The 15,834-nt window shown below is 41.9% G+C and overlaps 1 protein-coding gene across 1 annotated transcript; it reads left to right on the plus strand.

The window, feature by feature from the left end:
• Window positions 1-2,529: 2,529 nt before the first annotated feature.
• Window positions 2,530-15,444, plus strand: RAB21 (RAB21, member RAS oncogene family). The gene is made up of 7 exons (XM_035334102.1): window positions 2,530-2,885; window positions 9,116-9,175; window positions 9,381-9,488; window positions 11,050-11,113; window positions 11,868-11,922; window positions 12,328-12,416; window positions 13,302-15,444. The coding sequence occupies exons 1-7, from the start codon at window positions 2,727-2,729 to the stop codon at window positions 13,439-13,441; spliced, it is 675 nt and encodes a 224-aa protein (XP_035189993.1). The 5' UTR covers window positions 2,530-2,726; the 3' UTR covers window positions 13,442-15,444.
• Window positions 15,445-15,834: the final 390 nt, after the last annotated feature.

The following is a 15,834-nucleotide window of genomic DNA, read 5'->3' on the forward strand; positions in this document are numbered from 1 at the left end:
GGAGCTCACGCTGCAAAAGCCCTGCCTTGTGGCTGATTCTGTATTGCCACAAACCTGCCATGACATTGTTGTCACCTCAATGCCAGTTAGCAACAAGCTCAGTTCTCAAACGGATCTATTGACTGCCAGGCCTCTGCAGCAGCCAACGCGATGAATCTCAGGGGCGGTGATTAAAACACACGGGGCTATAAAATATCTACAAAACAGATTATCTTGTAAAGCCATTTAAAAGCTGTGAAAAATGTTACAATGAAAAAGATCAATATTTAAAAAAAAAAAATGGAAGAGGGATTTTCTTCTTGAATATGGTGAAATAAAATAAACACTTCCAAAGTAAATTAACACTATTAAAATAATTTGTTAACACTCACGGATATTTAAACCTGCAGATTTTAATGCCGTACACATCAGATTACAGTCAAATGTGACACTTCCTGTAGCTTGGACAGAATTTTCTGTGCTCAGGCAGACTAGCCTTTTAATTTCATTTAGTAGTAATGGTGGCTGAAGTTTTGGATACCACAGGGCTTCCCATACAAGAAGATCCATGATCAGAGGTTCCAGACAAGAGAGAGGAAAACAGGAATGATATAACACAGTAGTCACTCGCAACAGCTTTTTGTCAGCGGGAAGATGCACTCCTGACTGTGCACTACCACAGAGGACTGCTGGAGAAATTCAGTCTGCCAGAATTAAGCTTCAGATGGTGTCTGATGCTTTGTTGTGCTCTGTGTTAGAAAAATGATGCTCACCGTTATGGTCAGGCACTGTCAGCATGTGGACTTCATGCAGGGTGTCTCTCTTGTAGTCCTTGGAAAAGCTTTAGCTCCCATGCAAGGGGCAGTTTAAATAGCGATAAATTCTCTCTCACTCTAAAGAGGACCTGTATTTCCATCACATCATTCGGTATTCACACACTTGGCTGAAGACTGATGAAGAATTACCCATGCAAAACCACCCTTTTGACCAACAAGTTGTAACTGATATATGAATTATTTCTATTTGAAGGAGAACTGAAAAGTAAAAGCCAGTTAGCCCTGTGTCTTTACAAAGAACGCACATACAACCTGGCTTTGTTGAACATTCAAAAGCTACAAGAACAGGAAGGGTTTTGCTAGCAGTTTTCAGGACAGCCTTCCAGGCAGCCCTGCACCTTAGCAGATTCATTTGCCACCAGTTACCCAGGAAAGCCTCAACCTACGGGGCCTTGTGAGCAGCTTGTGCCTCAAGCATCGACTTACAGTGTCTCTGGCAACCCTGACACAAACCCCATATTACTCGTTTCATGTGTTCAGCCTGAAAGAAGAATAAATAGCTAGTGTGCCAGTCAGATTTACTGCATGTGCATGGAAAGCATGACTGGCAGAAGATCTATCACTTCCAGCAAGATTTTCTTCCCTCAGAGGGTGGTGAGGCCCTGGCACAGGCTGCCCAGAGCAGCTGTGGATGCCCCATCCCTGGAGGTGCTCAAGGCCAACCTGGACGGGGCTTTGGGCAGCCTGGTCTGGTGAGAGGTGCCCCTGCCCATGGCTAGGGGGTTGGAACTAGGAAAGGACCTTAAAGACCACCAACCCAAACCATTCTGTCATTCTCTGAAGACAGTGTATTTATTGTAACTTGCTGAAATAACTGATGTGTGGATCACAAGAGAACTTCCTGAGAAGCCACGTGGCAGTAGCTTGGATTGGTGTGTGTAGATTGCTTTTAATTAAGGGGCAATATTGAATTTCACAAGGCAGTCACCCAGCTCTGGACTGTTAGGGGTGTGAGAACTAACCCTATGGCCACAGGGCTCTGCACAATGCTCCTCTTGCCCCTTTCACACCCTACTCCCATATCTCAGTTCTGAGGCACTTTATCATGGGATGCTTTGGCAAACACTTAAATTCTAATAGCCCATGTGGATGGGGGCACAGAAGCTTGGTGAAACCCATGTTTGTAAGCTGAGGAGCAGCTGAGGGAACTGGGGGTGTTTAGTCTGGAGAAGAAGCTCAGGGGAAGCCTTACTGCTCTCTACAGTTACCTGAAAGGAAGGTGTGGGGAGCTGGGGGCAGCCTCTTCTCACAGATAACCAGTGATAGGACCAGAGGGAATGGCCTCAAGTTGCACCAGGGGAGGTTCAGGTTGGAAATGGGGAGACGTTTCCTCTCAGTAAGAGCAGTCAGGCACTGGGACGGGTTGCCCAGGGAGGAGGTGGGGTCACCGTCCCTGGGGGTGTTCAAGGAGGGGTTGGACGTGGTGCTTGGGGACATGGTTTGGTGGGTGACGTTGGTGGAGGGTTGGACCAGACCATCTTGAAGGTCTTTTCCAGCCCTAACGACTCCGTGATTTTATGAGCGCCTGTCCACGGCCACCCACGGCTGCCCTGTCACAGCTGCGCGCTCCCGCGTGCGCGCTCCCACGGGAGGCCCCACGTACCCGCCCCCGCCCCGCCCCCTCCCCTGCTCTCCCCGGTGGGCGCGGCCTCTCCCCGCCGCCCCTCCCGCCCCTCCCATTGGCGGCGGCGCCGCGCGTGACCGGGCGGCGTGTGACGTAGGAGGAAGCAGCCGCCATTAGGGGGCAGCGGGGCAGCCTGCCGCGGGGAGGGGAAGGTGCCGGCCCGTGCCCGTCGGTGTCCCCTCGTCCCGGTTCCCCCCCGGGGACCTCGGCGGCGCCTGCTGCGTTCCGCCCCGCCCCGCGTTCCGCCCCCCGGCCCGTTGATGTGAGGCGGCGGCGGCGGGGCGCCCATGGCGGCGGCGGGGGCCGGCCCGGGGGCGGCAGCGGCCGGGGGTCGCAGCTTCTCCTTCAAGGTGGTGCTGCTGGGCGAGGGCTGCGTGGGGAAGACGTCGCTGGTGCTGCGCTACTGCGAGAACAAGTTCAACGACAAGCACATCACCACCCTGCAGGTGCGGGGCAGGGGGGGGCGGGGTTTTTGGGGTGAATTTGTGGGGAATTGGGGTGGTTGGGTCGGGGGGTGCGGGCAGGGCTCGAGGTGAGGTGGCTGTTGCGGTGGCGGTGGGCTGATGACTAAGTGGTTCGTGCGTGCTGCGTGCCTGTTAACTGCAGCCGTCGTCGTGCCCTCGGATCCCGACATCCCCATGCTAGAGTTGCCGAAATAGCCGCATCTGGAAGGGGCAGCCCCCACAGAAGGCCCTCGGGGGTTAAAGCTTATGGATCGCTAACTGAGGAGGTCCATCAGGCTTACCTGCGCGTCACGGTGTCTCCCTGAGATTTGGCCTGGCGCTCTGTCAGCTAACTTATAAACAACCGAGAAACGGTGCTTCACTTACAAACATGCGATGGTGTCCGCTCGAAAGTAATGGTTTTCATCACCCCCTCATCCTGAGTGGTCTGTGTGCCACATTGCAATGTCCATACATTTTATACGTGGTCATGGAAAATGTGCTTTAAACTTCGTGTCATGGATTGTACAATCCACACATGTCTTTTGGGCTCTCTGCTCACTTATCCTCTTCACTTGCAGTTACGCCAGCTACACAGCATCTTTTTTTTTGCTGGTTATGGATGCGTAGCACTCCATCTATCATATGCTACACTTAATACGCTTTTCTTGCAAATAAAGAAACAAACAAACCCTGCCACCACGTGGGCCAGTGGTGGGTTTTGAATTTCTCCTGTGGAAGACAGAGTAAATAGTAGGTGGTGCCAGAAGAGAGCCTCTGCGTAGTTGTGCGCTATTTGTGCACATCTAGGGGAAAATTCTTGTGGGCTGGGTGTCTCAGAAGTATTTAAGGGTGAAACTTTCCCTTAAAACAAAGGAAACATGAGAGATGCACTGGAAACAACATAGTGAACATTTCCCCAACAGATACTGTTGCTCCATTTTTGTTATAAATAGCTAAAAACATTTTCAAGTTCATGCTCAGCTGTTGGATGCATCTATTGTTAGGGTTACTAGGCGTGACGAGGTGTTTATGTCAAGCTAATTGTGGATCTGATTGCCATGGAGGTGCCTAACATTTGCTGTGCTACAGGAGTGGTTAGTGGCTCGTAGGTGGCAGGGGTGCCGTTGCACCCTGTGCTGTTATACTGCCCAAAGCGTGGTGTCGAGCAAACAGTCGTGTTTAAAGTGCACTGCAAGTGATTGTGTGTAGCTGAATTCTGAGTAGGAAGATTAGTTTGTCATGGGATGTAGCTCTGCTGTAGCAGAAAGCCTGAAATTAGAAGCAGAAAGTGAATTGGGTCAGAGATGTCATGATGTGGAACTCCAGATGGGCCCAAAATGTTGACCCTAAAATGTCCTCTCCAGATGCTACAGCCTGAGAGCTGTAGTCTTGCCTGTTTATGTGGCAGGAGAGTGCTTGTAAAGGAATAGGAACACATGCTCACAAGTGATACTGAAATTTTGTCCCTTTGCTGTGACTAGGTTTCTGGTTGCTAACTGTATGTTTTAATTGCATTATACATCTCAACTCACCCTGCTTCTCTGTTCCGAACCTCCTTAGCCACATGCAGCTTATTGATTAGAAAATGCAGTGTCAGCTGCTGTTTAATTGTATGGTATATAACGTGCACTTGTCAAGTATAATCTGCCTTGTTTTTGTTTTCCTGCATCTCAGAGTTGTAGCAGAAAGGTTTAGTAACTCCTTTCACTACCAAATCAAAACATCCCTTAAAAAACAAGATATGGAGAAACTGATTAAACAACCAAGTGACATTTTTTTTCCTAAGAGCTCCTTATTTTTTCAATTAAGGGCTTAATCTGGTAAAGTGGCTTCGTTTCATGGCATCAGTTCAAAGTATTGCAGCAAATGACTTTTGTTCCAATGAAGCCAAAATTAAAAAATAAAAATACTTGGCTCCTGATGCAGCAATGGAGCCACGGTGATGAGCTGCCTGTAAATCTTGCTGGTCAGTGGGATGAGAGCCTCAATCCACAGTAATCTGATTTAGCGGGGGGTGTTGTGAGAGTTGTAAGGGTTGTGCGAGTGCTGTTGAACCTCATGCCAACCTTTTTGCACCAGAAAAGTGGTGAGATCTTTGAAAAGGGCTTTAGAGAGGTTGCCTGGTGCTTCCTGCTGCGTCACCCCAGTGATGGGAGAGCACAGGAAGCCACACTGGGCAGCGTGAATCTTTCACCTAAATGTACATCTCGGTTTTCCTATCTGAATTTTAACACCACTGTTACTCTGTTGTGAGGTTTGTGTGTGTACACACACAAAGGTGACTTTCTTCTCTTCTGGTAAGGATGTTTTTAGTGAAAGGGAGTGGTGTCGTCCCGTTTCCCCCCCCCCTCTTCCCCCCCCCCTTCCCTAAATGCTAGCTAGAGGGAAATGGTGACCTGGGACTTCCTTATGTCGAGATTAGGAGGCTGCTGGGACATGTCGCTGAAGTTCTGTTAGCTTGAAGTTGTGCACTTAAATATCAATGACCTGCAAACTGAAATTAAAGTAGCTACTGGTTAGCTGAAGAAAAATATACCCAGAATAATGTGAATAAAGCTGAAGCAGGAGAAGTTAGGTCGTTTTTTTTTTTTTTTGCAAGCAATAATGATAATCTGTAACCTACTGTCAGACCTGGTGGGCCAGCTGGAGTTGGTTCCCATTGATCAAAATATCGAGGTCAATGCTCCCATATTGTGATGTTCCTAAGCTGTTAACTGATGCCAAGTGAAATACACTGGAAATGTTCTAATAACAACAAAACCTACTGTCAAACTGTCCTTTTAAAATTTGGGTGGATGCTGTCTGTTAATTGCTCAGGATAAATATAACTTCTGTGTACTAATCTCTCAAACGTTTGGAAGGCTGCCAAGTACCCAACCCGAGAGAGCCGCTCGAGTGGTGATGTTAATCACATAGAGTGATCCGCATTGCTTTGGGGGACCTGCCTGACCTCGAAGAGTTGTCTTGGATGTTGATAGCTTGGAAAAAAGATGGTTCAGTGCTGTATATGATGTTTATGCGCCTAGTGATAAAGCAGTCAAGGGGTGGGTGGTGTACACCTCCTATTTTTTCAAGAGAATATTTTCCAGCTGGGTCTTCTTTGCATTCTTTTCAGGCCCTTTTATCCCCTCTCAACAGGGCCTGATGCGCATGTGGAACTGAGCTCTTAAAAAAGAATGAAATGAAAGATTTTCTGCAGACACATAAAGAAAATATTATTTTAGCTCTTGTAATTGCATTATCCTTTTCTTCGAAGTGCAGAAGTATTCTTCAGACCAGTCATAAGACACTGGAGTCAAAATACCCAAATTAGTAGCATGCTTCAAAGAGCTGTTTGAGATTACTTATCTTTGAGTTAGCTGAGAACCCGTACACTTGTGTTTTTTGAAAGTCCTAGCAAAAATGAATTGCCATAGTAATGAAAAGAATATGGAAAGGAATTACCAATTGTAAATCGAGTCGTGACTGACACTTAACTCTCTCATACTCAATTTAGTGAAGTCTCAAGAGACTAGAACAAACGTCAAGTCCTCTTCTTTGTGTGATTATCTAATGCTGTCTGGCCTGCATTGCTTTAAAAGGCTGTGATGCTCTTGGCAGCAACATATTTTCTATCTAAACTAGGTTGGATGCGGAGCTTGCTGCCTTAATCCAATAGTTAAAGCTCTTCCTTTACGTGTGGGACCCCCCAGTTTTCTAAACGCTGCCATGTCCTGCCATTCACTTGATGAGCTTTTTGCCCTCTAAATTCAGAGTGAATGAAGAGAAGTAACCTTGCTTTTCATGAGACGACTGGAACTTAATGTGGGATTGGGGGGAGTTTTATTTAAACAGTTGGATGTTTGCTGTTTGGTCTTAGGTGCTTTAAAATGCACTTAACTGGTGCTAATAATGCCAGACTTACCCATACCAATTAATTCAAGAAGGGGGCCTGCTAATAGTATTCTTCAAGAATATGAACACACAGCAGAATTAAGCATTTAACGTGTCATGTAGTATTGACAGTTTCTCACAGCATGCTCAAAGCTTTCTGCTCATTATTAACCCCAGCCACTTCAAATACCAGGTTCCAGTGTTGTTACCAAGCAAGCTTTTTATACAGACTTGTATGCAATCAGGATATCTGAAATAGGATAGATCCCTAGCCAAAGAGGTAAGATCTTACTGAACTAAATATTAAAAAGTACAAATTAATCAACTTTTAATACAGAGAGCAAGTGCAATAGCCAATCCTAAATATCCTTGCATCTGCCTCCTGTCACTTCTTGTAGGAGACACAAAAAGGCTGACCTGAGTGTACTGGTCTTCTAATACTAAATTCTAATATAGGAGAGGACATATCTCATTCCTGGTGCTAAAAGACAGTATTTGTATCAAAAGCTGGAGTGACCTGAAGGACAGGTCATTATAAAACAAAAAAAAACACAGAAAAACAGGTTTATCTGTGGTGAGAAACCCACGTTAATATTAGATATGTCAGACAATTAATAGCACAATTACCCGTACTAGGCCAATGTCTGAAGCCCTGCTGACGTAACCTTATGAATACCGTGTTCTGTGTTAACTTTCACTGAAGCAGGAGTTATATTTTTCTTTGTTTTGGTCCAGAGGCCCAGAAATGTGGTTCTCAAGTGTTTCTGTGAAACTTGTATCAACTGAGCAGAGTTGACTTTTCATAATAGTGACAAAATCCAACAGTGTCCTGAAGAGACTTTCCCCAGAGATTTACAATGCTGTGTCAAGTGCTGAGTACAGCAGACAAATATCATATTGGCAAGTAAACTTGATTCAGTGTGCCTAACCCATAGCTGGGTTAATGTGGTCCAAGTGTTGGTGTATTGAAACTTCTAAACTCACTTCTAAGCGTACAGCTTTTAAACTGTGAAGCTGTAGAACAAACTTGTAGGAAGACTTGACACTGATTATACCATCTTTAGGGGCAGCTGGGTGAAAGCTGTAAAGTAACTTGTGCAGTACTTTGGATTTGCCTGAAAACCCAGTGAAGTTTGCTGGATGTGTAAGACTTGGATGTGTAAGACTATGCTGCTGTTAAGCTGTTTGTTACAAGTTGGCTGGCATTAAGTATTTCAAACACGCTGCCTGGAGTTTTTCCTGAAGTTGCCGTACGCCACCTTACTGTAGACCAGAAGGGCAGCAGGAGTCGCTAGGTACATTGCAGCCAGCGGTCACAGGGATCATTCTTTTTCTACCTGCTCATGGGAAGGTTTCTGGGTGTTTCTCTTTCCTGCAGGCTGTCTTCACTCTGGATATGCTCTGTTTGTCAGGCTTTGTGGAAAGCTTTGCAGCAAACTTCTCTCAGAAAAGAAGAAAATATTTTCCAGAAAATATTACTGAATCATCTCCTCTTCAGTCCTACCGATGCCAGGGAAGCAGCAGAACAGGAGCTGCTCTAGGAGCTGAGTTGGGTTAGTTTAACGCAGGCAGCACTCCAGAAAGGTATTTTCTCAGCAGTTGAGGCTGGTGTAAATTGAACTCTTGTGGTCTTCTGTGTGCAGGTACTGGTTGCTTACACAGTTAAGCAGCAGCCTGGTTCAAGCAGCTGACCTGACCGATGACACTTTCCCTTTCCACATCCACGTCATTTTTAGTCAGCTTGATGCCTGGTCAGTGCTCTCATGCAGAGACCTTGTGTTGAGATGCTGCAGGCCAGCCTAAAATAATCTGTGATGAATGTATCTTAAGATACCGCTGAGTGCTTGATAGCTGAATGCACACTGAGGTAAAAGGAAAACTGAGTGTAACTTAGAAAAAAGACAGAAGTTAACCTTGGCTGTAAACTCAAACCTTTTTATTTTGTTTTGGTAATTCACTAGTAGTGAACTATTTTGCAAATTCTTACAACCTACAAATCCAGGCATTTAGGCTGGTTCCTTTTTGTACTGTCATGAAACACTAAGTTCAGCTTAGGTTTAGCAGTGTTCTGAATTCAAACTCTTCACACACAACCCTTGTATCCTTCCTAAATCATTCACAAAACAGCAAAAAGACGCAGGAAATAACTGGCTTAAGGCAAATTTATTTAGAATAGACTTCTGGCAAACTGTAGTGAAATGACTAACTGGCTTAGTATTGACCCAGTCTTCTGGCTTAAGGAGTGTTTGGATTGAGGAATCTGTCTTCTGTTGGTTCAGATGTTTTCATTAGTAAATAAATCTGAAGTCAAATGAGACATTTGTGTGTAAAAAAATGAACTCTGTTTTGTTTTCCAGGCATCTTTTCTCACAAAGAAGCTGAATATTGGCGGGAAAAGAGTAAATCTTGCAATATGGGTATGTTTGCTTTCCTACACTGTCCTCCCCGCTGCGTGTCCCCTCTCTCCTCTTGGTTAAACAGAATGTTTTCCTGAAAAAGTTCTTGCTTGATAGAACTGAAATGTTAGAGACTTTGTAATAAAGTAAAATTTTCAAGTAATTAGAATCTCTTGAAGTATTGTTTGTTTAGTCTTCCATGCTAACAAGAGTATTTTACATGCAGGATACAGCTGGTCAAGAACGATTTCATGCATTGGGGCCGATCTACTACAGAGATTCTAATGGCGCTATTCTAGTATATGATATAACAGATGAAGATTCTTTTCAGAAGGTACTGGAGACACTTTTACCTCTTTGTAAGATGTAAACTGTGAGAGGGAATTTGTGATATGAGTGTATACAGAGGGATCTTCTGTTTCAGCAATAGCATCTCTCCTTAATTTGCCTGAATTACAGGATTGATATCTGACTTTGCCATGTGCAAATCTTCTGTTATACCTGCAAATTCAGACCATGTGATGAAAGTGTGCACCTTAGCATTTTCTGAAGTCTACTCCTAATAAAGGTCTAGTAGGGTTATTCAAAGAACACTAGAGAATTAATGTATGAGTTAACTGTGGCAGGCTATAAATGTGAAGTGGTACTCTTGCAATAATATACAGTACTGATTTTTACTGCATAAATCAAATTGCTGAAAGATACTAAGTGGTGTGACCTTTGACAGATCTGAACTCTGAAATCACAATACATGACAGTGGAAACGTTACTTTTTCAGTAATAATAGGTATTTAGGTATTCCAAGGCTTCATTTAAACTGAAATTTGATTATTAACTATTTTACTGCAGAATCAGTTGATCAGGTCAGGGCAGATGACTTTTTGTCTAGTCCTGTGTCAGACTGGTACTACTGTGTTGTTGTTCCAGCTACTGACACTTTCTTAGGTGAGTCTGGAGCTGATTAGATTGTGGTAAAATAGTAAGACTTCTGTGTAGAGGAGTAAGAAATTATGGTTGTATTGGCTAGGCTTGGGCTAGCAGTGATGCAGTTAGTTTCAGGATATGGTTCCACAGCAGAATAAGCAACTTAAAAAGTCTGATGTAGGGCAAGTTTAGCACTTTGTGCTGACAGCGTTGGGCCCCTATCTGTAGGGCTATGACTTGAGTACTAGTTCAACTTGGGCCTTTTAATGCTGAGCCATGCTTAGCGAAAAGGCTGTCATATCAAGACACTTAAGTTACTTCTCAGAAGTAAGAGGAAAGGTGAATTTGCAGAAATCACTGCATAACTACCTATGTGCCATGTATCCTAACTATTTTTAGATCCTTGAAGTGGTCACCTCTCTTCACAGCTTAAACTCCCTTAAAATAGCATCTCCAAGTCAATGTAGTGACCATCCAACTTAAAAGCATGACAGCAAAATTAATAACATACCTTACTGCCAGCTGACTCAACATGCGCATCTGCTCCTTCAGGAAGCAAACATTTGTTATAATCTAATCTGAAAAATTTGGTTCAGGTACTTCTACCTTTAAGGAACCACTTGTGATCTGTTAGTAGGTCCTGTGGCTGAAGATCTCTTGCCTGCCCTAAAGTGGTCAGTGTAGTGAACTTGTTCTTTGGAATGGGACTAATGTGAATGCAAGTCCAATTTCTGGTGTAACTGAACCATTTTGTACAAGTTGCTTTGCTCTGAATTTCAACTGTGAACTAAAATCATCTGCATGTGGCTCTTGTTCAGCAATACAAAAAATATTTGGTCAATCTATATTGCTCTAAACATGCCTGTTTCAAGATCAGGGTGAACAGGTAATGAAGGAAATGGGTCACTTCTGCAATGCCCAAACCAGTAGGATATCAAGATAAAATAAACTTATCTCTGTTCTTTATGCAGGTAAAAAACTGGGTTAAGGAATTAAGAAAAATGTTGGGAAATGAAATCTGTTTATGTATAGTAGGTAAGTTCTTTTAACATCTAATTCTAGTGACTGAATCAGAAAAGTTTGTTTTGGTTAATAACATCTTCCCAATGCTGCTTTGACAGTTTGTGCATGTGAAGGGGTAAAGCTTGTGTGAATTTGATAACTAAAAATGCAATTTGAGCTAGAAGTTTCAATAGATCACAACTGAAGAAAAGGAGAATTAATTTGGAGAAAAAATGTTTAAAGATAGGTCATGGCAAAAGTGTATGGTACAGACAGATGCAGTTGAACAAAGAAACATAAACCTCAGATGTGCTACGTATACTTCTTGCTAGTACTCAGACTCCTTGTTTTTTTTTGTTCATGCTCTGTAGTGGCATAGATAACTTCTGTTTTTAGAATCACGTGCTTGCAAGGGGAATAAATCTTAAAACTTGGATATTTCAATGCATTTTTTACAAGTGCATGTAAATATTTTAACTTTAAAATCAATTCTAGTGATTTAAACACCTTCAGGAGGTTAGATATATAGACAAAAGCTACCTTTTGTGGCACAGATGTTTTGTCTGATTAAAAAAACAAAATACTGCTTTTCTTTTTTAATGTATTGAGGCATTTAACTATCCCTGGTCTCTTGATAGAAGCTCATTAACTGTATATGTTTGAGTGAAAGGAACTTTCAAATTATTTGTCACTGTCTGGATAGAGACCTGTTCAAGAGCCAATTTTTATTGGGGCAGCTTGCAACAAAATGATGGGATGAAATGATTGCATGACTTGTTTCCGACAGGTAACAAAATAGACTTGGAAAAAGAGCGGCATGTTTCAGTGCAAGAAGCAGAAACGTAAGTCACACCAATTATTAATAGAAACAGTCATTGCAGAATTATGCTGGAGTAATAAACTTGTGATGCTCTTAGCCACTGGCAGGCGTAAACCAGCCATGCCTCACTGGCTGCTAAGTGTTCTGTTTGTATTTGAGTTTTGGGATGCCTTTACTGGCTAAAGTGTAACTTGTGAGTTGTACGTCACTGAAAATCAACATCTGTAGTTTGAATACATTTCTAAACAGGAATTTTTCAATTTTTTTTATGAATCACTCAATTCTAACCATAATTCCCTTTAAGTCAGCATGTGTGGATTAAGGGTTTTTATTTTGAATTAAGAGTTTTTTCCACTTCATGTAAAGTGGCTTAGGAAGACTGCATTCTTCAGTGCAATTAAGCTGCTCTTTATCTGCCTTCCTACAGGTATGCTGAATCCGTTGGAGCAAAACATTATCATACTTCAGCTAAACAGAACAAAGGAATTGAAGAACTGTTTCTTGACCTTTGTAAAAGTAGGTATTGTCTATTTTGTTCATGAAGAGCTCATACACAAAAACGCTTCAGGAATGCTTCAAATCCTATAGAAAATCCTTAATTTAAACCATGGAGAAGAACTGGCTTTGAGTCTATATCAAGTTATTTGTACTTTATAACAGCTATGGAAGCTTGATGCATAGATGCAAATTCATGCTGTACTTTAAGAACATCTTTCTACCACTCTGTTGGAGTGTCCTGGGTTGGAGTTCTGTTGTACTCTACATGCATGAAGCTTGATCTGCTCATGATCATGCATGGAGTCACTCCATGTGATTGCTCTCACTATTGTCTTCTTTATACCCTATTGCCACATCTCTGACATCACTTGACAAGATTTCTGAATTACAGTTCATGAATTTGAAGCTGTAGTTACATAAATCTTATGCAGCAGCTGTGATAAAGATATGATAAAGAATGTGGGATGCAGTATAAGCATAGCACAAGGAAGTTATCGCATTTGTGTTCTTAAGAAACAAGAAATTAATCAAAACATTTGTGTTAGTGTTTTTTTTGTTTGTTTTTTTTTGAGGAGTGGTGTGTGTGGTATTTTCTGTTTAATAAATGTTCTTATAATGGGTGGGTAGATCTAGCTTTTGAAGTCACCAACTCCAGAACATCTGAGCATCTAAGGTCTACCTTAGTCAACAGGAGCTTCTGAGTATTTGGTGCTTTAGGAAGAACACTTAAGTATTTTCTTAAAGCTATGCTGTGAGATACCAGAGTGCTTACTTCTGCATAATTAGTAAGAGAACCAGTCTTGCTGAACTTTGTGCGCATAATTCATAGGTTAAGATCTTAATGTCTTGTGTAAAAATGCAATGGAGCACTAATGCATTTCATCTAATATCCTTCATTTACAGGAATGATAGAAACTGCTCAAGTGGATGAAAGAGCAAGAGGCAATGGTTCCAGTCAGTCAGGAACAGCAAGGCGAGGTGTACAGATCATTGACGATGAACCCCAAGTACAGAGCAGCGGCGGGTGCTGTTCTTCCGGATAGTAACAAAACTGTGCATCACTGCCCTCTCAATATGAAGACTGCCATATTCAAAGTCACACATTCTTTACCAGTGGAGTAATAGAATTAACAGTATTTAAAAATAATTACACATAACACTGCAGAGACCTTAAGTGCTAAACTAGTGGCGTCTGTGACCAGAGAATTGGCATTTTCTACAGTGGTTAACAAAGCAATTACCAATGGCCTTTTTACATACTTTTCTTTAATGAGGAATAATATGCATGTAGAAAAGACCTACTTAAAGGCTTCATTTATATTCTTTTAAATCAGATCATTATTTAATAACTTATATACGGTGTTGTTGGAATGGTATACATTTTTGCAGCTCTTTGTATTTTGTGGTAGATTGAATTGTATCACTTCTAAAATGCAAATTGATTTTTTTTAAATTAGCAGATATCTGAAGTAATATTTTTGCAGGGTCTCCACAAGCCTATAACCATCAACTACTTTGATATATTCTGTTCGTCTTGTATGCCAAGCTGGTAAAATACATTGTAAATTACATATTAAATATTTTATCTGCTTTTACAAGTGCAGGTGCAGAAATATGTACATCAGTCTTGTCAGTGATTGTGAAGTGAATAAGTCAGTGAAAAGATGCAAGCTTTTCATGTGTACTGTTGAATTGCTCATTCTATTCCCCTTTCCTGAAAATTGAAAACAGCTTTTTTTTGGTAAACTCACAGCTACAGCATTTTTTTAAAGCTTTTTCTGTCAAGCAGCAGTATTTAGAGTACCCCCTTAGTAGGAAGGGAATGCTTCTTTAGACTGCTGTTTAACACTGGGGCGTTTGACTCACAGCTAACACAGTTGGAGCATGCATTTATCTTGCCTCTGCACTTACTTCATCCTCTCAGATATCCCCCAGAAAGTTGAAGCAAATTTAGCCCTTGTCTGTCTGGTAGCCCCTAAACCAGATGCATGGGAAGCTCTTAAGCTGTACTAAGACATTTGTGTCCCAAGACAGCATTATAAATGACGTAGGAGCGTAACTTTTTTCCTATATTGCAGGGCTTGAGTGAACAAATGAATTGGCATTAATGAGAACTGCTTCTGATTTTTTTCGAGTGCTTATGTGGAAGATATGGAACTGCCAGATGCAATTGTAACTTTGGGAATGATAGACAAAACTGAACTTAATCTTGACTTGCTCTTTCTCTTGTAAAGCTTTTTGAAGCCCACTTAAGGTTTGGGAGGAGGGTGTTCAGAAATAAAGTGTATAAATTACTATCACAGAAGGAAGACAAATGGTGGTAGTTGAAACTTCAACATGTTTTGTGGTCTGACTTTTTTTTCCTTAAGTTGTCATGCTTGGAAAAACAGTAAAGGTGATGTCTATGACAAAATAGAATATTCCTTGGCCTTCCTTTTTCTGAAGGGTAGAATTAGTATTGCATATAAATGCATTTAATGGTGTGGGTGTATTATAATGCATAACAGGAGTAGTAGTAACTAATCAATCTGACATGTAAGAAGTGTGCTGTCTTCATCTGACTTATTTTCTCTGAAATAATAGATGGCTTTGCTACAGACTGGTCCCAATGCTCTTTATTTCCTTTCTTTCTGCCAAAACTGCAGTGTACTTTCTCTAAAGATGACATTGGTGTGCTCTTCTGACGTTGTTGTATGTGTGATAGGCAAAAGTGCTCTGTTTTTGTTAGCAAAGACAAAGTTACTTGACTATACAGAGCCTTGCTGTGAATCTAAAATTCATGATTTTGTGTATATAGAAACACTGTGTTAAGCTAACATCCTGATATTATATCTCACTTAAGTGAGCCTTGCCAAAGTTAAATTTGGGTCAGTTTGATACAAGAAATAGCACCTTCAAATCCATACACTAGACAAGTCAGTCTTGTAAATAACAAAATAGTGATATGAGGAGTGAAATTGGTGAGAGTGTTTAAGATTGAAATTGAGTTATAAGAAGAGGTGCAGATTTTTGGATTCCAATTTCAGCTTTTACAAAGATATTAAAAAAAAAAAAAATCAACTAGGCTTGATAAAGAGGCAGATATGCCCTGGCATAGACAAGTCATTAGAGCTCATGTTTTCTCCAGAGCAGAGCTTTCCCTGCTTTGTTGAACTAGACAGCTGTGATCCTGGCCTGGTAATTGATACAAGATGTTTACCAAAGGGAATGTTATATTTGACTGCTGAAGTGTCCAATTTGAGTAGTCTGTCCTACTGTAGTGTATTCTGTAGTAGGGGCGGTGTGAGACTTTGGTCAAATACAAAGCCATGTTATACCAACTCTTAAGTCACTTGCAAAACTGAACCTATTAACTACTGAAAACTTGGGTGGGGATTAAGGAGCCGACACCTTTGTATCTTAAAAAAAAAAAAAAAAAGGTTCTGGTTACCACTAC

The sequence above is a fragment of the Oxyura jamaicensis genome, chromosome 1 (assembly GCF_011077185.1).
Source record: "Oxyura jamaicensis isolate SHBP4307 breed ruddy duck chromosome 1, BPBGC_Ojam_1.0, whole genome shotgun sequence".
Classification (NCBI taxonomy): Eukaryota; Metazoa; Chordata; class Aves; order Anseriformes; family Anatidae; genus Oxyura; species Oxyura jamaicensis.

Coding starts and splice junctions, on each gene's coding strand:
- RAB21 (XM_035334102.1), top strand. CDS start 2,727: ATGGCGGCGGCGGGGGCCGGCCCGGGGGCGGCAGCGGCCGGGGGTCGC. Junction 2,886..9,115: donor AGCACATCACCACCCTGCAG/GTGCGGGGCAGG, acceptor TTTGTTTTCCAG/GCATCTTTTCTCACAAAGAA. Junction 11,114..11,867: donor AATCTGTTTATGTATAGTAG/GTAAGTTCTTTT, acceptor TGTTTCCGACAG/GTAACAAAATAGACTTGGAA.